At 43.9% G+C, this 21,508-nt stretch overlaps 1 protein-coding gene across 1 annotated transcript in view; it reads left to right on the top strand.

Moving 5' to 3' along the window:
- MTMR12 (myotubularin related protein 12) overlaps nucleotides 1-21,508 on the top strand; it is a 67,570-nt gene that overhangs the window by 35,721 nt on the left and 10,341 nt on the right. The window contains exons 7-12 of the mRNA XM_032415147.1: nucleotides 1,384-1,513; nucleotides 8,471-8,546; nucleotides 14,986-15,092; nucleotides 16,069-16,193; nucleotides 17,834-17,912; nucleotides 19,353-19,423. Of these exons, the coding sequence (XP_032271038.1) occupies nucleotides 1,384-1,513; nucleotides 8,471-8,546; nucleotides 14,986-15,092; nucleotides 16,069-16,193; nucleotides 17,834-17,912; nucleotides 19,353-19,423 (588 nt within the window). The remainder of the gene's footprint in view (nucleotides 1-1,383; nucleotides 1,514-8,470; nucleotides 8,547-14,985; nucleotides 15,093-16,068; nucleotides 16,194-17,833; nucleotides 17,913-19,352; nucleotides 19,424-21,508) is intronic.

Raw genomic sequence — 21,508 nt, 5'->3', positions numbered from 1 at the left:
TTTTTTTTTTTTTAATTCTCCTTCCAACCCCCATTTTTTGAGAAGTAAATGTTGTAACTGATGGATGCTAATTGAACAGTTATCTTTTGCGTTTAGTAGGGGTTTGTAGAGGTGGGTGCTTTGCAGCCTGAACATCTTCAGTTAGTTTCTGGCTTAATAATTGACAAAATATGCTTTGGCTGAAAGGCCCTAAATACTGTGACGTGGCATTTTAGGGAAGGGCTTATCTGTGTTGCTAAAAGAATTATCTACTCTTGAATAGGAGTCTTACTATTATTTGTGTCTATGGGGAAATTTTTTTGGTGTTTATTACTTTATGGAAATCCTTTATAGCTGCTTGGGTTTGGATTCCAATTCTGCCATTGCCTAGCTCTGTGACCTTAGGCAAGTTTCTTGACCTTTCTCTACCACATCTGTAAAATGGAGGAATTAATATTACCTACCCTGTAGGATTGTGAAGATTGAGTTAATATAATGTAGTATGCTCAGAACAGTACCTGGCACATACTAAGTGCTATATAAGCTTAACCGCTGTTTTTGTCATTATTCTTACTATCGTTTGTACTACAATCTGGTTTTATTTTAATAAAATGGCATGGGGGAGTTTTATCAAACACTGTTTTCCCCAAAATGCTTGGGGTTTTTTTTTTTTTTTTTTGAAATGCACAAGGGCTTGAACTGATGTGTGTAAATAGCTGAGACTGTTTTGGTGCATGACACCCAGTGGTCTGTGGCTTAGGAGAGGACCAAGGACACATCTGCTGGGCTGCAAGCGTAGTGCTCCTGGACATTTCCCCCTAATGCAGGGTGAGGGGCAGAAGTCTCCGTGACCATGGTGCAGTCCCTGACTAGTAAGCCCTAACCCTCACCACAGCTGTCTGATCTGGTGATGGCCGTTAGTAACTATGTCACACTGGAAAATCCTCTTGTTGGCAATGCATCTGCAAATTGAAGGAGGATTTACATTCAGGGATCTGACATGCTATTCAAATGAGTTTGCCATCTTATGCACATATTGGTAGGGCTAAAAATATTTTATTATTTTAGCATTTGTGCCAAGCCTGTCTTCTAGTGTTTCACAGGATCTTTCATGTTATATAAATTATCTTATGGTCAGATGACTGAAAATGGAGCTATAAATTACTTTTGCAAGGAGTGGAACAAGAACACCTCCTTTCCTCCAGTATAAAAAGATAGACCTTTCATCATAATTTTGAGTTAATGACAAAAAAAAAAGGAGCAAGGTTAGGATTAAGCAGTGAACTTGCTGTGCTTGGATAAAAATGGGCTTAGTGAACAAAATTGGGGCTTACGGATCCACTTTCATGTCATTAAAATACTGTACTTCACGACAAGACTTTCTTTTTAAATTTGTTTTGTTAGCCGCCGATCCCAAGAACCATACTGTAATGTTTGACACACTTCAGGACTGGTGTTGGGAGTTGGAGCGGACCAAAGGCCATGTCAAGTACAAAGCAGTGAGTGTCAATGAAGGCTATAAAGTCGGTGAAAGGTAAGCATTCGGTGCTCTGCTTTTTTTTTTTTTTTAACAGCTTTATTGAGATTGAATTCACATGTCATACAATTCACACATTTGAAGTACACAGTATTTTGAAATCTATTCACAGGGTTGTGCAACCATCACCACAGTCAATTTTAGAATGTTTTCATCAGCCCCAGAAGAAACCTCATACCCCGCTTAGTAGTTGCTCCCCATGTGCCCTCAGCACCCCCAGCCTTAGGCAACCTCTAATCTACTTTGTCTCCATAGTTTGCTTATTCTCAAGATTTTATAAATGGAATCCGATAATAAGTGGTCTTTATGCTTGGCTTCTTCACTTAGCATAATGTTGTCAAGGCTCATCCATGTTGTAGCATGTAGCAGCATTCCATTATTTTTTATTGCTGAATAATATTCCATGGTATGGATAGACCACATTTTATTTATCCATTCATCAGTTGATAGGCTATTATGAATAACGCTGCTATGAACATTTGTTTACAAGGTTTTAGGTTTCCAGTTCCGTGTGTGTGTGTGTATTCCTAGGATAGAATTGCTGGGTCATATGATAACTCTGTGTTTAACTGTCTGAGGAACTGCCAGACTGTTTTCCACAGTGGCTGTACCATTTACACTCCCATCAGCAGCGTAGGAGGGGTCCACATTTTCCATGTCGATACAGTGCTTAAGAAACCCTTAAGATGTCCCTTAAAACATTCAAAAGTGAATTTGTTTCTTTTTTTCCCCATTGTATGTAGAGTCTTAAGTATAAAACTATTAGAGGCATTTTTGAATTTATATTGTATATTTGCTTTCCTTTTATTTAGCACTTCATTTATTCAATAAAAATCTTTGGCAGGGCACCTGGGTGGCACAGTTGGTTAGGCGTGTGACTCTTGGTTTTCCCTCAGGTCATGATCTTGGGGTTGTGCGATTGAGTCCCGTGTTAGTCTCTGCTCAGTGGGGAGCCTGCTTCTCTCTCTCCCCCTCTCTCCTTCCCCCTGTGTGCACACTCTTTCTCTCTCTCTCAAATAAATGGGTAAATCTTTAAAAAAAATCTTTGAGTGGCCACTGTGCACCAGGTAGCGTCCTGGCTACTAGAGATACAGCAGTAAACAAAGAGCCTAAAAATTCCTGCCCTCCTGGAACTTTCACGCCAGTGGGAGGAAAACAATGATAGAATAAATGAGTGATTAGAGAGTATTAAAAGGTAGTAAGTACTATGGAGAAAAATAGATCACGGGGGCTCGGGAGTGCTGGAGGTGTTGGTGGGGGGAGGGTTGGTCAGGCACAGGGGACAGGAGAGGCAAAGACCTGAGGTGAGTGTTGTCTGGCTTCTGTGAGGGAACAGCAAGGAGCCAGGGGCTGGTGAGGAGCCATCAACGGACAGTAGTAGGGGATGAGGTCAGGGCAGAGGGAGGTGGTTGGATGGTGAAGGGGAGGAGGCTTTCAGCATTTATCGTGCAGTGAGGAAAAGTTTGAGCAGAGGCATGATGTGATCTGACCTACATTTTTTTATTTTTATTTTATTTAAAAAAATATGTATTTATTTGACAGAGTGAGAGAGCACAAGCAGGGGGAACAGTAGAGGGAGAGGGAGAAGCAGGCTCCCCGCCGAGCAGGGAGCCCGATGTGGGGCTTGATCTTGATCCTAGGACCCTGCGGTCATGACCTGAGCCGAAGGCAGATGCTTAACCATCTGAGCCACTCAGGCGCCCCTGACCTACATTTTTAAAGGGTGACTCTGCATAATACTTTTTTAAAGATTTATTTGAGAGAGAGCGCGCACGTGCACAAGCAGGAGAAGCAGAGGGAAAGGGAGAATCTCAAGTAGACTCCCCACAGAGCGCTGAGCCCGAGGCATGGCTTGATCTCACAACCCTGAGATCATGACCTGAGCCAAAACCAAGAGTTGGACGCTTAACTGCGCTACCCAGGCACCCCTGCATAATTCTTTTTTAGAAGCTTGAATATTCTCATTTTGGAACATACTCTCCACTATCCTGCTAGCAATTTCATAAGATTTGTATTTCTTTTTAAAAGAGATTTTATTTATTTATTTGACAGAGCACAAGCAGGGGGAGCGGCAGGCAGAGGGAGAGGGAGAAGCAGACTCCCTGTTGAGCAAGAAGCCCGATGTGGGGCTTGATCCCGATGTGGGGCTCGATCCCAGGACCCTAGGATCATGACCTGAGCTGAAGGCAGGTGCTTAACCAACTGAGCCACCCAGGTGTCCCCAATCTCAAACATTTATAAACTTAGCTCTCCTGACACAGCACAACCTGGAATGACAGTGGGGAGGGGCCTGCAGAGCAAATGCCATGGCCCCATTCTTGCCCTTCTCCTCCTCCCCCTCTTTCCAGTCACAGAGCTTGAAAAGGGAAAGCTAGCTCTTGCTCAGAAAGAGGTTAGAAACCCCTGCACCTAGGAGGTGATAGTTTGTAATATGATGTTGACACTGATAGAAGGCATCCCCATTCCGATTGTTTTCATTTTTTTAAAGATTTTATTTATTTATTTGACAGAGACACAGCGAGAGAGGGAACACAAGCAGGGGGAGGAGGGAGAGGGAAAAGCAGGCTTCCCGCTGAGTAGGGAGCCCAATGCGGGGCTCGATCCCAGGACCCTGGGATCATGACCTGAGCCGAAGGCAGATGCTTAACATCTGAGCCACCCAGGCACTCCCGAGAATTATTTTTAAAAAATCCTGCCACAGGGGTGCCTGGGTGGCTCAGTCGTTAAGCGTCTGCCTTCGGCTCAGGTCATGATCCCAGGGTCCTGGGATCGAGCACCGCATCGGGCTCCCTGCTCCGCAGGAAGCCTGCTTCTCCCTCTCCCACTCCCCCCACTTGTGTTCCTGCTCTCGCTATCTCTCTCTCTGTCAAATAAATAAAATCTTTAAAAAAAAAAAATCCTGCCACATACTGATTAAATTCATTGGTATTTGTTTAGTTGTCAGCATCAAAAATACACCTGGTAGAAAAGTCAGGTGGGGAGGAAGGTTTTAAAAGTTTATTTATTTCAGAGAGAGCACAAGTGTGAGTGAGTGTGTGAGGGGGAGAGAATCTTCGAGCAGACACTCCACTGAGTGTGGAGCCTGAAGTGAGGCTCGATCCCAGGACCCATTGGATCATGACCCGAGCTGAAACCAAGAATCAGATGCCCAACCGACTGAGCTTTACCCAGGTGCCCCGTGGGAAGGAAGCTTTTAATTAGTGGTTAGCAGGGAAAATGGAGCTTGGCAAGATTTTAGTTCTGGGAGCACTCAGCGCAAACACATACGCCTTGGACGGCCCCAGCCGTACATACAATCCCCCACCCTTTTCTGCCCCGTGGAGAAGATACAGGGCAAGCTGTGCTTTGTTTCTCACCTGGACCACTGTGGTGCTGCCTACATGGTCTCCACCACCCACTCTGGTCCCCCAGCATCCATTCTCTGTATCTCCAAGGCCTTTCATGGTTTGACTTCTGCCTGACTCCCTCTCTACCCCCCTCTGACCATACTGACCCCCTACCATAGGCCTTGCCCGTGTGGTCTCCTGTCTGGGATGCTCCTTTTGCTTTTTAGCAGCACAAGGGTAGTTGCTTTCATCTTGTCAGATCTTAGCTCAGGTGTTACTTTCGTAGGGAGCCTGCCCAAGACTAGGTCAGGTCTCAGTGAGAGCTTTCTTTGTGCTCATGCCTCTCATCACAGCACTTCTTACGATTGTGAGTTTATTTTTATCTGTGTCACCATTTGAAAATGTTTGTTTCTGCAACCTGTCAGCTCGGGAGAATCAAGGACACTTTTTTTTTTTCATCATTATATCCTCAGTACCAAGTATAGTGCCTGGTTTTTTTTGTTTGTTTGTTTGTTTTAAAGATTTTATTTATTTATTTGACAGAGAGAGAGCACAAGTAGGCAGAGTGGCAGGCAGAGGGAGAGGGAGAGGGAGAAGCAGGCTCTCCACCACGCAGGGAGCTGGACACTGGGCTCGATCACAGGACCCCAGGATCATGACCTGAGCCGAAGGCAGCCGCTTAACCGACTGAGCCACCCAGGCGCCCCTAGTGCCTGGTTTTAAGAGGCATCAATAAATAGGAAACAGAATGAGTAAAGTAGTGAAAGCCCTTCCTCCAGTGGTTAGCAGGCACTCCAGTCAGTTTGGATAATAGGAAACTGAGCATCTACTTCATCTTCTCCCCAGGTCAGAGCTGGCTATTCCAGTACCTATCTTCCCTCTCTGAAAAGCCTTTTTTCTCTCATCCTGCCTCCCTGTCAAGGTTTCAGAAGGTCCATACCCTGTGGGCGTGTGTCACACAGGCCTGTGAACTGACGCTGCCCCAGGAAGACATTGCTGCCCCGCTGTTGTCCCTCTGAGGGTTTCCTCACCCTGATGAAGGCTGGGCCTGAGTGGATCGGACAGCTTTCAATAAGAAAGTCGTCCTGTAGTTGGAAAGGCTGTTGACTTTGTGTTTGAAATCTCGTCCTGATGAGTAGAATGACTGCTCTCCAAGGAGGGAGGGTTAGCTGTTTGTGGACATTGGGAGCCTCACAGCAGAGAGCCTGTGGAACCTCCTAGTAGTTTGCTGGGACAAGAGAGGACATCTGAGACTCCTCTCACTGGTGCAGAGCTGTCCATCTCTGCGCAGCCTCCCTTCTGGAGCCAGTGCATGCTGCATATGCTAATAGACTTGGTTCTGACGTTTGCCCCCTTTGATGGAAGACTCTTGGTGAGAGAAAATTAACTGGCTAACCAACATGGTAAAAAATTCAACCTCGCTAGTACTAGAAGGGCAAGACATGCAAACTTTTAAAAAACCTTGTGGCCCCAGCTCTGCAGAATGAGCTGAGACTCAGGGCTAACCCACCCCGCAGGTAGCTCTCGTGTGAAGGTGGAGAAACTGTGGTCTGTTGGTGCGTTGCTGGCGCAGCGCTACTTCCTCAGTGACCTGGGGATTGACATGCAGACTCTGATTCAGTGGGTCCGCGGCTGAGCTGGAGAAATGTGCTGTCCAGGTGATGCTGCTGCATGCTTGGAGTAGCGGGATCGTCTAGAACAACAGCTGTCATCCTCCTTGTACACTGGGGAGCTTTTGAGCTTTGGATTTTTTTCTTCAAGCTTCTGATACTTAATAGTTCTGTGGGGGGAGCCTGGACATAGGGAGGTTTTTAATCTTATGTGATTTTAATGGGCAGCCTGAGTTCATTGATGTGTGAAGATATTTTTTTGGGGGGGGGTTTGTTTGTTTACGTCAGTGATAACACCTGAAGAAGGGATACCTTACCACCTGTGCATTAAAACAATTTTGATGGTTTGAAGTATCTTGTCCTTGACCAGTGTTTTCCAAACCTGGTTCTATGTTAAAATATAATGAGAGGTTTTTTTCTTTTTAATTACCTTTAAGATTTTTTTTAATGGAAAATTTCAAGCAGTATAAAAGAAAAGAGAATATGATGGATTCCCTTTTACCCATCACCCCCCCTTCAACAATTATTAACTCATTCCTAATCCTATTTTCTCTGTGCTTCCCTTGGATTATTTTGAAATAAATCCCAGACCTCATCACATTTCATTCATGAGTTTTTTGGTATACATCTCTGACAATTAAGAACTCTTTTTATAAATGTAACCATAAAACCATTATCACACTTTTCAAATTTAACATTAAAACCCTCAGTCAGTATCATTCAGTAACATAAGTCAGTGTTCAAAAATTTCCCCATTGTTTTTATAAATTTTAGAACAATTTTTCATCTTTTTATCCGTTTTATCATTAATGAAGACTCAGTGAGATTGATATCTTGCAATTGATTGATAGGTTTCTCAAGTCTCTTAATCTGTAGATCTTCCCACCATTTGTTTTCTTGCAATTTATTTGAAGAAACCAGGCTATTTTCTGATTGTTTCCTATAATCTGGATTTTGCTGGTGTTTAAAATGGTGCTCCATTCCCTATGGATTTATTAGATCTAGGGACTTGATCACATTCAAATTCCAACCTCTTCAACTTAGAAAGTCCATCTGTCCCATCACCTGATACTTACAGGACTTCTTCAAACATGCAGCATGCATACAGGTGCCATCCATTATTTTCCATTGTAGTTCTTACACCATAGACACCTTCTTAACTTCCCGTGAGGCTTTATTTCAAGCTCTTTGAGTGAAAGGGTTTTCCAGCTCCACAGTGATGCAACTTAGCAGGTTTCTTATTAATAGGAACCTGCATTTGCTAACTAGAGGAAGAGGTGGTGTCTCTGTGTATCTCCGATCTTTGCAACTCTGAAAACCTAACTTTCCCACTTCCTACCACTTAGCAGGTCATTTTTAGAACCTAAATTTTCTCATATAGAAACTGAAGCCATACTGGTTGGGTTCAGGTCATAGCTCTACTAATGCTTACTAGCTGTATAATCTGTGAAGGGCCTTAGTGGTGCTGTCTCAGTTTCTCTGTCTGTGAAATGGAATAATAGTAGTACATACCTCATAGAGTTGTCAGGATAAAGTGAATAATTTGTGTTAAGGAATTTAAGTCTGGCCTACAGGAAGCAGTTAAATGTTTGTTGTCAGAATGCTTGATAAAATGTCTAGGCAGCAGTCATTGTAATTATTGGTTTTTATATTAGCTGACTGAAAACATGGGTGCTTAATTGCCACTATGTGATGAGAAAGAGCACTCCCAATTTTGGAATTCATATACTTGTAGGTATCATACATTCCAGTCCCCTCATTTCATGGATGAGGAAACAGACCCAGAGAAGTGGGGTAGCTTACTTAGGGTCACACAGAATCAGAGGAAGAGCTAGGATTTGAACCGAGAGTCCCAGCTGATTTGGCTGGAGATCGTTCGTCTGCACTGGTTCTTCTTAAGAGGGAAATAAGGTTCGTGTCCTTACCACTGTGTTTCGCTTCCTCAGTTCATTAAAGTTGAGCCTTCATATTTAGTGAATTACTCCAGTACTAAAACTGATGACATCTCTTTCTTCTAGATTGCCAGCATACTTTGTTGTCCCCACCCCTCTTCCTGAAGAGGACGTGCGATGCTTTCAGGGTCGCGGCATACCAGTGAGTACATCTGGAAACCCTAATAGCCATGGGTTGCTCATCAGCCCATTCTGGCAGATTATTCTATTTAAAGCCCTTGGCTTTGGTCCTCCGTCCAAAAGGGATCCAGAAATATCTCAGGGGCTCACTAAAAGAGTCTCTCAGACATGAGGCTCCCTGGGACAGCTCTGAAGTTTTCACAGCTGCAATAGAGTTTTTAGCAGAAACATCTTAGAGATTGAAGAGGATTACAGATCTACCTAATGTTGAAAGCCAGCCTGATTTTGCACCTGAAATCATTTTGAGGCTGAGTACCCCACTCGAAGGGTAGTAGGGTTTAAGATTCTTTTTGGCCCCACTATTAATTTTTGAGTGCATGTGGCCATTTTTTCTCCCAGAGACAATATGGAGAGTTTACTTAGTTTTCACAGAATAGACTGGGATGGGAGCCATATTAATGTGTTACTAATCAAAGAAAGCAAGGCTCTGGCAGTTACTCCAGTTTCTAATTGGTGGTTGGGAGTTGCCAAGCCTTCAGGGAATTTAGTAAGGAATGAGAATTACAAATAAATGCTGTACTGTGCACATGGCTTGTTCACGAAAAAGGTCACTCCTGGATGGGAGGCAGGATGTTTAATCAGGGTCACATGTAGGTCCCATGTAGGCAGAGCAGGTAATGAGCTTGGCCCTTGCAGTGAACCAGAGACCATCCACCTGAGTTAAGGGTGAGGCTGCTTTTCTCTGCCAGCTGGTTTGTGCCATGTGGGAATATGGGCCTGGTCTTGCCAGATATCCTGATTTCTCAGGAGAAGCCAGAGATAGGGATTTTTATGTGAGTTGTGACTTTCCCCAATTTCTAAATGAATGCAACTGATTCAGATGTTTAAAAAACAGGTCTTTGGGCTAGAGTTGGCTCATGTCCCACTAGTTTGTAACCTTTGATTGAGAGCAGAGGTTCTCATACTTTCTGATCTCAACACTCTATAGTCTAAAAGGTTATTGAGGATTTCAAAGACTTTTTTTGTTTATGTGGATTATATTATTTGATATTTGCCATATGAAAAATTAAAACAAAAAATTTTAGCTTATTTTAGCAATAAACTTACTACATGTTAGTGTAAATAGCATATTTTTGTGAAAAATAACTATTCAAAACAAACAAAAACATAGAATAGCAGTGTTTTACATTTTTAAAAATAGAAGACCACTGGATTCTTAAATCTACCTCTTTCCTTCAGTCTGTTGTAGTATGTTAGGGTTTGGTTGACGTATGGGAAGAAAATCCATCCTCACACAGATCCATATTTGGGAAAGGGAGGAATAGTTATTCACCTTTTCAGATAATTCAGAATATTATTCTTTGATGGTGCACCAAAAAAAATGAGAAGTGGTGGTTTCATCAAGGTTAATTGCAATAAGGAATCTGAAAACCTAATCAATGAATTTTTCATTCTTTGTTAAATTAAAATCCATGGGGTCTGTCTTGTACTTGGAATAGATCTTAAAACATGCATGATTTTTTTTTTTTAAGATTTTATTTATTTATTTGACAGACACAGCGAGAGAGGGAACACAAGCAGGGGGAGTGGGAGAGGAAGAAGCAGGCTTCCCGCTGAGCAGGGAGCTCAATATGGGGCTTGATCCCAGAACCCTGAGATCATGACCTAAGCCGAAGGCAGACGCTTAACGACTGAGCCACCCAGGTGCCCCAAAACATGCATGATTTTATGACCTTATATAGTGGTCTTTTGGAAAGTGTTGGTTCACGGGGTTATACAGATCGTCCAAATATTAGCATGTTTCCTTATATAAAAATCACACTCATTAACATCATACTTGTCTCATCAGAAAAATCTGTATGTTTTGGGAAGCTGTCTAGGTAGAGGCAGAGATTAGTTTTCCACAGTTCTAATTTTTGCATGAAACTTCAATTTTTATCATTTACAACAATTTGTCAGTTGTTTTCCTTGAAGTGATAGGGTCACTTCATTCTTTTTTGTTTTGTTTTGAGGATGAACACTGCCACATGCCAAAGTCTGAACAGTGTTCGACTCTCACTCATTCTTTCAATTCCGTGAAGAGAGCAGCTAGTTCACCTCTCACCTCAGTCCCATAAGTGCTTTTCCTCAAGACCTATACACTGTATTTCAGTGCTTATTTCCCACTTCATCATGTTAATTATAAAGCTTGTTAATATTAAATATCAATCTGTAATGGCCAAGATTAATAAAACTAGTAATTTTTAGTCCTGCATTAAGAACATTCTCAAGTAGAACATTTCTTTTTTCTGCGAGCGTGTGGCTATGAAGAATACAGTGGTGACCAGTGCCATCTGGGAGCGGTGCCTTGAGTGGTCCGAAGGCACCCGCACTTTTACCCACCAGGGCTTTGGCACCGTCCGTGCAAATGTCAGCACAGTGAAGAGGACAAGTTAACTCTTAGTATTATTCTCAGCCCACCTGAAAGGGTCTTGGGAAACCCCCCCTCCCCCCATCTATAGACTACATTTTGAGAATCACTGTTTTCGAACAATGAAGATGAGGGTCTTCATTCTTTAACCTTTCAGAGATGGATTGAGGAAAAGAGGGTGAGCTCTGTGGGAAGAAATAAAGATGAATGGTCTACACATGTGCGAATAGGCTGCCTTTCCATCCAGCGTTGAAATTTGGATACTGTGTTCTAGCCAGGCCTTGAGGCAGAGAAGTAGAAAATGTTCTGATGAGATCTGAGTGGGGAGCCAGCAACATAACTTCTTGGTAGAAACAGGAAGGTGTTCTCACTTTTTTTAGATCTGTCCTGAAAGTTGTTAGTGGGGTTTGCATGAATGGACAACAGAAGAATATTATACAAGATGGAATTGACACATTTACCCAGGGAACACAGAGCTCTCCATACCCATAACATAAAATTTACCATTAGTGGCATTTATTGTATTTACAGTGTTGTGCAACCATTACCACTTTCCAGTTCCAGAACATTTCCGTATCTCCATGCTTTTTTTTACCCTGACTTTTCAGCTAGTGTGTTTATTCTTGCCTTATTTTCAGTGAAGACCTGCATCATTTGTAGGTTCAGTCATACCCTTGCGGCCATTCTAGCGACCTTGGCCTCCTCTACCCTCTGCTGTTCTCCAGCCCCTGAGTATTGATCTTTTTTGGCTGTGGGGTTAGTGAACATTGCTAAAGATTATTCAAACCGAACAGCAGAGTGTTACTGAATGGGATACGGAAAAGCCATATGTCACCTTGCCTCAGTTGGGCCTTTCTTCTGCTCAGCAGTCTGTTGTTTAACTCCTTTTGGATCCTGTATCATTCTTCCCTAGGGCTGGTATAAGCCATTTTTTCATTCTCTTTAAGTTTGTAATTCCATTCTTAATTTTTGTACTGAGAGACGATGTTTCCCCTACTTCTGTGGGATTGTGTACAACCCTCGACAAGACCTCCCTCGGCTTTCCCCTTCACCTCCTGTTGGTTTTTCTCTGTGCTCTTGTTTCCTTCTCCTGAATCTAAACAGCTGCCTGGCTTTTGATCTCATCTGCCCTTGCTTTGTCAGGAGCCTGCTTCCATCAGCCTTCCCCCTTCCCTGTGGATCTTTCCTGGTGTTCCGCTCTACCTGAAGGCACACTCAAGCCTCCCCTGACCTGAAGAAGCCCCTCGTTAAGAGTTAAGCTACTGTCTTGTTCTCCCTCCCAGTACTGACAAACATCTTTAAAGACTCTGTACTAATTTTCCCTCCTTGACTCTCTCCTCATTTCTTCTTGCACTGTGACTTTTACCCCCTACTCTGCGATGGACCCTCCAGAAGTCAGCGGGCCTTGTGCATCCCCCTCCCCTATACCAGCACTGTCCCCTCCCGTACCAACACTGCCCCCCCAGTATCAGCACTCCCCCCCAAGTACCAGCACTCCCTGTACCAGCACTGCCCCATACCAGCACTGCAGGTTTGACACTGATTATGGTCTTGACCTTTTTTGTGTCTAAATTCTTGACTTGCTTTGGACACACTGTGCTTTCTCGGTCCTCTAACCTCCTTAATAGTTCCTTCCTTCTTACGCTGCTTTCTAGCGTCCAGTTGTAGATGTTCCCCTAAAGCTCTGTCTTGGGCTCTGTTAAGAAAGATGACCTTAAGCTGTATCAAATAGTGAATAATTTTCCCTCTCCCTTTTAAAAGTTAAACAGGATTAACAAGCAGTGATTCTTGTCTCTTGTCAAGACATATACTAAGACACCAGGCAGAAATTATACATACCACAATAAGAGAAGACCGGCTTTTTGTTAATTTCCAGTGAGAAGTCTGTCTTTGACCAAGAATTTTGCTTGTTTTCTATTTATTTTTTCAAATAGAGAACAGTAAGGGAATTGCCTCAGATGAGATGAGACAGGTATGGTTGTGCCCTCAAAAGAAAATGAGTTATTAATGGCTGAATATCAACAAGAGCCAACCCTTTCTGCCCTAGGAGAAGAGAGAAAAAGAGATAAAGGACACATAATTTCTTAGAACCTGTCACCTAGGGGCACCTGGGTGGCTCAGTCGTTAGCATCTGCCTTCGGCTCAGGTCATGATCCCAGGGTCCTGGGATCGAGCCCCGCATCGGGCTCCCTACTCAGCGGGAAGCCTGCTTCTCCCTCTCCCACTCCCCCTGCTTGTGTTCCCTCTCTCGCTGTGTCTCTCTCTGTCAAATAAATAAATAAAATCTTTAGGGAAAAAAAAAAGAACCTGTCACCTAGTCATAGCTAAGAGTGTCTGTCCCCTTTTATCCAAGTGAGCTGCACCCAACTAGGGGGACAGGATTGCTTGGGCATTCAAAATGCCACCACCCTTGGCAGAGGGATAGAAACTGTGTGCTGGTTTCTGTATGTTGCTTAGCATGACATTGGGAAAGGGAGGGGGAGGACAGCAAAGGGCCCTTCGATTTGTCTCGGTGTCCTAACACTTCCAACCTCATTTTGAATCTTAAAGAGTCCAAGTACAGCTTGGCCCTGAGAAGGGGAGTCATTGCTTTTTGGCATTTCCTGAAACAGTTCTGTGTTCCTCTGCCCTCACTACCTGGGTGGGCTCTCATCTCTTCCATGTCTGCTGGCAGCCAGCTGCCATGTCCACAACCCCAGTCCGGCCTTCCCCTCCTAAACTTGTAACCCTCATCTAATGTGTCTTCTGGATATCTGCACACAGGTCCTAATATAACCAGCACCGATTCTGTCCTCTTCCCCTGAAACCCCAAACCAGTTGTGCCTCCTGGCTTTCTAAGTGTAGTGCAGAGTATCACCTGGACTGTGTGCTGATCTTCAACCTCATGGCCCCGGAGTCTGCTGCTAGCATGGCCAGTGTATGGTTTATACCATTCATTGCAGATGAGAAGCAAAAAGATACCATCTCCACGTAGCAGAATTGTACAAGGCATCTTCTTCCTCTAGGTTTGCCTTTGAGCTAAGGCTGAGGATGCGGTCAGCAGAGCAGTGGCCGGCCTCTTGCCATTCTCAACCCTTAACCAGGCCTTTATGGGGCTCAAAGTCCACAGCTGTACTCACCTGCCCCAACCAGCCTTGCCCTCTCCTCCATGCCGGGCTGTGCCGGCAGATTACTTTGTCCCAAGATCAGTCCTCGTTTCCTTTCGTTCCTGCAAAATAGAGCAAACAAACAAAAGTTCCCACCACAGCCAGAAAAGTGCCTGAACCTGTCACTTATGGTCATTCATATGATTTCTTCTTGTCTCGCCTTCCCTTTGTTGTTCCTGAAATTCTCTTCTTTCATTTACCACATTCTACCTTTTACTATGTTTGTAAATGTATTTCCCTTTCGAGAGTGTAAACTCCTTGAAGGTAGACCCATATCTTAGCCCTCTTCACATTGTCTGTACGTACTGCACTGCTTTGCATGTACAGTCTTCTGCGTTGAATGGCCAGCTTCCCTTCTTTCTAGTGTGAACTTTCTCTGGTGACAGGAGCTGCCCCCTGCTTGCCATCTGGCCTTTCGTCAGAATGCTGCAACTTGGAGTGCAGCTTGAGGAGGTTATTTGCTCTCTCCAAGCCTCAGTTTCTTGCTGTTGATGGGGTTAAGGATCTTACTGTCTCCGAGCGTGACTGTGAGTATCAAATGGGTTAATTGACGTAAGATGCCTGACCGAGTAAGCTGCGCTCTCGTGAGATCTGTGCTGATAACGGTGGTGACACCATCGTCTCAGCTCCCAGCACTAAAGGCAAGTCAAAAGGTATATACGTTAGACCATAGGCAAGGCTGCGTGTGACTATCTAGACCTGGTTTGGTTTGTTTTGTTTTGTTTTGAGACTAAATCGGTGTTTTTCACTTACGTAACTACTCTTTGGCTTAACAAAGGTGAATATATCCAGCCATTTCTTACTAAAGTGAAACACTTCCCTGTATGAATTTAAATGCTAAGCTTACCTGTCTCCTCCTGGATTGTGTATGTTATATCTGAAAAATCTTTTTTCCCCCTTTGCAGATATGGTGTTGGTCCTGCCATAATGGATGTGCCCTTTTGAAAATGTCAGCACTGCCCAAAGAACAGGATGATGGCCTTTTACAAATCCAAAAGAGCTTCTTGGATGGGTCAGTACTGTTCTACATTTTCTTATTGGTTAGTTCAGTTCTTGTTTTCCCAGATGCAGGGGAACAGTGCTTAATAGTATGTTCACTCCTGTTCACCTGCTGACAGCTTAGTGCTCGGGAATACCACATAGAGTGATTGGTTTTTGTTTGTTTTTAAGATCTTATTTATTTATTTGAGAGCGAGCGAGCGAGCACAAGTGGGAGAGGGGCAGAGGGAGAGGGAGAAGCAGACTCCCCACTGAGCAGGGAGCCCAATGCGGGGCTCAATTCCGGGGCTCTGGGATCATGACCTGAGCCGAAGGCAGATGCCTAATGGGCTGAGCCACCCAGGTGCCCCTAGAGTGATTGTTTTTAATCACTTTGAAAGGAGGGGCAGGTGGCTGGCTCGGTTGGTAGAGGATGTCCCTCCTGATCTCGGGGTCGTGGGTTCGAGCCCCACACTGGGAGTAGAGATTACTGAAAAAAATACACTTAAAAAATTAGCTTTGAAAGGAGTCAGTATAACATAATCATAGAAAATGTCAACTGCGTTGTTTTTAGAGATGCATGCCTGAGTATTTAGGGGGAAGTGGCACGAAGGCCCTAGGTCGACAGTGGTCAAATCCGGGTCATGGCCTATGTCACTGTCCTTTAACAAATGTTTGAAATTTTTCAAAATGTGGGGAAAAAAAAACCCAAAGTGGATGAATTAAAAACAGAAAAGAAGACAGCTTTGAAGTTACACTGCCTTGGGTTCAAATCATGGCTCTGTCAGTTTACAATCATCATACTCTCAGGCTGGGAAGTGCCCCATGCGCTTGCATTCCCACCTCAGCTGACCAGGGACAGCAGTCCTGTGGTGGTTACTTCGTTGGCAGGGATTGAATGGGAAGATCCTATGCACACAGATCTGGGCACATAGTAAGTGCTCAGGGCAAATAAGCTATTTCTAATTCACATCTGTTCTTCTAATCTCACGTTACTTTTTGATACCTAGAATTTACAAGACCATCCACAGGCCACCCTATGAAATTGTTAAAACCGAAGACCTGTCCAGCAACTTCCTGTCGCTTCAGGACATCCAGACTGCATACTCTAAATTTAAACAGCTCTTTCTGATAGGTGAGAAGAATGCTGAGTAAAAACTTCCTGTCACATGGGGAAAGACATGCCATGTGGATCAGGTGAAAGTTGGTGCCTTTTCCCTGGGCTCAGTTTGCACCAGAGGCTCGTGGCCATGAGGGTTGATGTGGAGCGGAGGGGCGGGCTGGTGGTCAAGGGGCCGTGTCATTGCCACGTCCGCCCCCCATTTTTCTCCAGTCTTATGCCCCACTGCCCCTTCTCGTGGCCGTGAACACAGGCCCACCCCTCCTCTTCTCTCCATCCCCAGCACCCCGGTTGCCCAGAGGGGAACACTGGGGCTTCTCCCTTTAAAAGTTGTGGACTGTGCAATGCCACTATTCACTGGCTCTGTCACGGTGATTTATAAAACGAATGGTCTGTTTGTTCTTGTTGGTCACTTGTTGAATGGACCTCCCTGCCCTGCCCCAAGTGGAAATCTCTTTTTTCCCTTCAGATTAAGCAGAAATGGACAAGTAAGAAATGAAATATGCACATCCCAGCCTCCCCCACTTCCCTGCCTAGGCTGCCCACTATGAACAATTTAGGACTTGAATCCAGTTTGACCAGCTCAGTTATCTATTCTCCTCGTTCTTCAGTGAGTCTGTATTACCATCTGAGATTGGTCACACTTACATGTAGTTTTTCCTAACATGGACTTTTTAGCCTAGCAGATTCCAGCTAATTTAGGATTCATTCATTCAGCTGACGTTTCTGGAGTTTTCATTAAATGCACTGACTATGGAGGCATTTGAGATAAAGATGAATATGACACCCAGGGACATAGCAGTGTCCGCCTCTAAGGAGAACACACTATGTTGTGTGTTATAAAATAGATTTATAAAAAGCAGGGATCTGGTGGAGAGTGATACATTGCACTAGTTTATTGTTTTTCGTTTTTTTTTTTTTTGGTTTTTTTGCAGATCTTAAATTTTGGGTATTCTACACGTTCAGAGAAACTTCTCTAGTAACAAACAATAGAAATGATCCCTGAACGTATAGTGTTCACTGCACTAGTTGTTGCAGAACTGTGATTCTACACTTCCATTCTCATCTTCCAGGACTCGCAGAAGTGTCTGCCTTGTCACTGATTTGAGTTTGCAACTTTGACATGTCTTAGATGTCCATGAAACGCAGGGTTCTCTGTATCAGGGTGGGTGGGGGGGATGGTGTAGGAGTGAGCAAGGAAAATGTGTTTGTGTGTTTAGGATTCCAACAGAAGCCAAATCTCCCGCTTTGGGCTGCCCGGCATCAGGATGTATCCTGTTGCATTTTCCACTACTAGGAACAGTATAGCCTGGGTCCTGACCATTTCTGCCTAAAACATGTTACTCTCCTTGTTGAGTTAAAAGGTGGACTGTGACTTTATATACATACTGTGGGGCACTTTTTATTTGAGCAATAAAAATCTAAAAAATCCATTTCTGATTGCCACCCCCTTCCAGGGGCTTATATAAGTTCAAACACCGTTTCAGCTGAGGTCTGGAAATGTCCTTTGCTTAAAAGCAGAGATCTGTGCTTGGAGTCTGTAGTCCAGGTCCAGGACTGACTGTCTGAACAGCATGCTTGAGTAGCACAGCTTTTTGGTGGCAGACGTGGAAGAGAACAGTGACCTGACTTCTTACTCTTTTTTCTTTTTTCAGATAATAGTACCGAATTTTGGGACACAGATATAAAATGGTTTTCTCTGTTGGAAAGCAGCAGCTGGCTTGACATAATCAGGTATTTCAAGCCATTCTTTTGCTCATGAATTTTATAGTTCTCCAATTCAAAGTAGTAAAGCAAATTGACAAATAACTGTTATATTTCACAGTTAACTGTTCTTTAGATCACATGTTTCTTCAGGGCTCAGCTGGATTTTACGTGTTATGTATTCTGTGCACATTTGATCTGAATTTATAGACATGCTACCTGCTCAGAAGGAGATCTCTGTAGGCTCTAGACTAGGCATTGAAAGACTGCAGAAGAGGGGGCGTGGCAACCCAAGATCCTAACTGAGGCAGTAGTGCTGGCCTCCAAGCAGGAACCAGGATTGTGAAGGGGAGGGATGCTGACTTTTTACTGAATACCTTTTTGAATTCTGTGTCTTGTGTGTATATTACCTATTTAAAAATTATTGCGGGGCGTGATCCCAGGACCCTGGGATCATAACCTGAGCTAAAGGCAGCCACCCAGGTGTCCCCCCCTTTTTTTCCCATAACTTTATGATTAATCTCAATTAGTCATTTTGGGTTTTGGAATTAGGTTGAGAGCCCCAGAGACAGAATTACATTCCCTTCCCTGCTTCATATATTGAATAGCTCCTTTCTGTTGCCGTTAAGTAAAGGAGAGGGCAAAGGGGGAGGCACAGAACAGAAGTGATGATCGGGGTGCGAGAATAGCTCCGGCGGCCCTAAGATTCTTTTGAGAAAAGAGAAGAATTCTTCCCTTGACCTGGCATGGCATCTCTCAGTTCTGCCGGTGAGGTTTGTGGCACGGAGCCTCAGCCCTCCAAACACTTATCAACAAATATGTTTTGAAGAGCCTGCCACGTGTCCCACAGTTTGAATGTATAATTGCAAACAGTGATAAATGTCATACAGAAAAGAACCCTTCGTTATGTGGAGTGGGCAGAGAACAAATGAAGAGTCGGCCGAGGGAGGCACCCCTGCAGGCAGGGAACAGCATTGTGAAGCCCCTAGTTATAAGTAGAGAACAGTCGAAGCTGTAAAAGGAATAGTGTGTACAGAGACAGACAAAAGGGATTTCTGGGCATATCGGATCTCGTCAGCCACACTGACACATTTGGCAAGTGACCTTGAATTAAATGATGTGGGCGTGCGGCACAGTTCTGACGTGGGCATTGGTGGGTCTTACTAGGACTCGCGGGCCAGACTCAGGCATGAGTTCTCAATAAGAGTTTGTAGTTTAGAAATCACCTAGGAACATTTTAACATCAGTTTTGGGATTCCTTTCTGAAATTTTTCAGTTTCTAATTGGCAAATGAGTGTGTTGCAGTATCTGAATAGTGTAAATGGTAATTGCTTCTTTTCTGGAGGATTTCAAGTGGAAAAACAAATGAGATCGTCTCCCTTAGTCTTCAGTTTTCTGTCTCTAAACTTCTCATCGTTTTGATACCAACCTCAGGAACTAACGCCCCTTTCTTGTCTCTTTTCAATTTAGACGTTGCCTGAAAAAAGCAATAGAGATTACAGAATGTCTAGAAGCACAAAACATGAACGTTCTTCTTTTAGGTAATATATTTAAAGCACAAGGAGTGGTTTTCATTTTCCTTCAGTCGAGATTCAGTTTCTGTATACACAGCTTCATGGAATTGGAATTGTCTTATAAAAGGAGTGAGCTAGTGTAGAAATCCTTCCCGTTCTTTTCTACTCTGACCTTGGAATCCTTTGCGTTTGAGGTCAGTGTTACAGTTTAAAAATAAATCCTTCGTTTAGAACTTGGCAGACCTATTTGCAGCCCAAGAAGGAATTGTTTGGTATCTTCACCAAAGGTCACATTTCCAATGCTTTGGATTTTGTTTTATATTAACTCAATTTGGTTAAAGTTAAAACCTTTTGATAATTCCTTTTATATAAAAGAAACCCGTGGATGGTTTAATTGTTATTTTTATACCTTTGTGTTTGACAACCTTGTGCAGTTGCCGTAGAAACTTTGTGTCATGATTTCCTTTTCCTCAGTGGGCTTAACTTGCTATACTTGCCAACAGGACATACACATTCAGAATGTGTAAAAACAGGTGTAAACCGCTTTTTTAAAAAGGTTGCTGAAATTGATTAGATCTCAGCTAAAATATTATGTTTGCTATTTAGAATATTTTAACTTCTTATAGACCTGTACCTCCAATTCAGTAGATCATCTCCTGCTTTCATACCCTGAAGCTTTTACCATTGCTCTGATGCACTCCGTGATTGCTGAAATTTAGCCTCTGTGGGCAGGCTGGAAAATGTGTCTGCCTGGGGCTTCTGTACCACCTGATATTGGCTCAGTGACTTCAATTTGAGTACATTTATTGAGCACCTGCCATGTGCAGAGCTGTATACTTCTGCCTTTTAGAAGTTTACAGCCTAATGAGAGAGTTGACCTGAGCACGTTATTGAAAAAGACCTTATCACCAATGGCAGAACAGAGTACTGACTGAGTAACTGGTGCAAAGGAGGAGGGATAGATTGGGGTCTGAGAGATGGAAGTAAGGGCCAGACGGCAGTAGTCAGAGTCGCATAAACGAAATTTGCATCTTTGGCTGAGTTGTGAGAAGTCACTTGCTCCCAGATGGACCACTGAGTTGTCTCCTTTGAAATCTCCTTTTCTAGCCACTCTTCCTGTTACCCACACATATACTATTAATATCCTTCAGATGCAAGGAGGAAGATTCCCTTAAAAATGAGACTTGTTTCAAAACCTGATAGCACTCCATAGACGAAACTGTTTCTTTGAAATGCATGCACTCCTGTAGTTGAGACCTGTCTCCTGGGAGAGAAACAGAAGCCCACGCCTAAGCCTGGGCCGTAGTGCCTCACCATGACAGGGTCAGAATGAGAATTTTCTACCTACTGAGAATTCATTCTCAAGTTTCTCTAACTGCACCGCTACTAGCACTGTCCTCCCCATGGGCATTTTTAAATAGCAGCTTGGTTGCACTTCTTTCTGTAAAGGGGAAACCACGGGGATGTAGACCCTCCCTTTTAGGATCTGAAAACTCTAAGGCAAATGTATGGATGGTGATGTATGCTTTTATTAGCTGTGAGTCCTGAATGCTAAACAAGTGTGTGCACTGAATTTTCATCGTACAGGTTTTGTATGGTGCGCTCTGGGGGTGGGCGCGTGGAAGTAGCCCGAAGGGAGTTTCTCCTCCAGGCTAGGCAGAGCACCTCGGTGCTCTCAGACAGAAACAGAAAGCGCTGTGGAGCTGGGAATAAGGGGGTCCAGAGAGATTACACTTCCTCCAAAGCAGAGGGAGTGCAGGAAAGGAGCTCCGAGGTGAGTCTGAGAAGCAGCCGAGCCTGGGAACAGTGGGTCCAGTGAGGACTTTTGCTTTGACACAGCAGCTGGAAGAGGTTTGAAGTTGGTCTGTGAAGCCCTGCAGGCCGCCATCTTGTGTATGGTTCTGTCCTCGTTGTGTGGCACGCCGGGATGCCCACGTGCTGACAGTGGACTTGACATGCCACGTTTTATTCATTCAGTAAGCAAATCCCTGCTTAGGGCCAGAGTATTCGGGAACCTGTATGAGACTGGCCAGAAGCAGTTTGTCCCTCGGTCTGAAAACACTACCTTGTTTCCCATTGGCATCTTTGGCTTCAGAGAAGTAGGGCTTGACT

This window comes from Phoca vitulina, unplaced genomic scaffold (genome assembly GCF_004348235.1).
Source record: "Phoca vitulina isolate PV1807 unplaced genomic scaffold, GSC_HSeal_1.0 scaffold17, whole genome shotgun sequence".
Taxonomy (NCBI): Eukaryota; Metazoa; Chordata; class Mammalia; order Carnivora; family Phocidae; genus Phoca; species Phoca vitulina.
The sequence above is the reverse complement of the archived record's forward strand: the minus strand, read 5'-3'. Positions and strand labels throughout refer to the sequence as shown.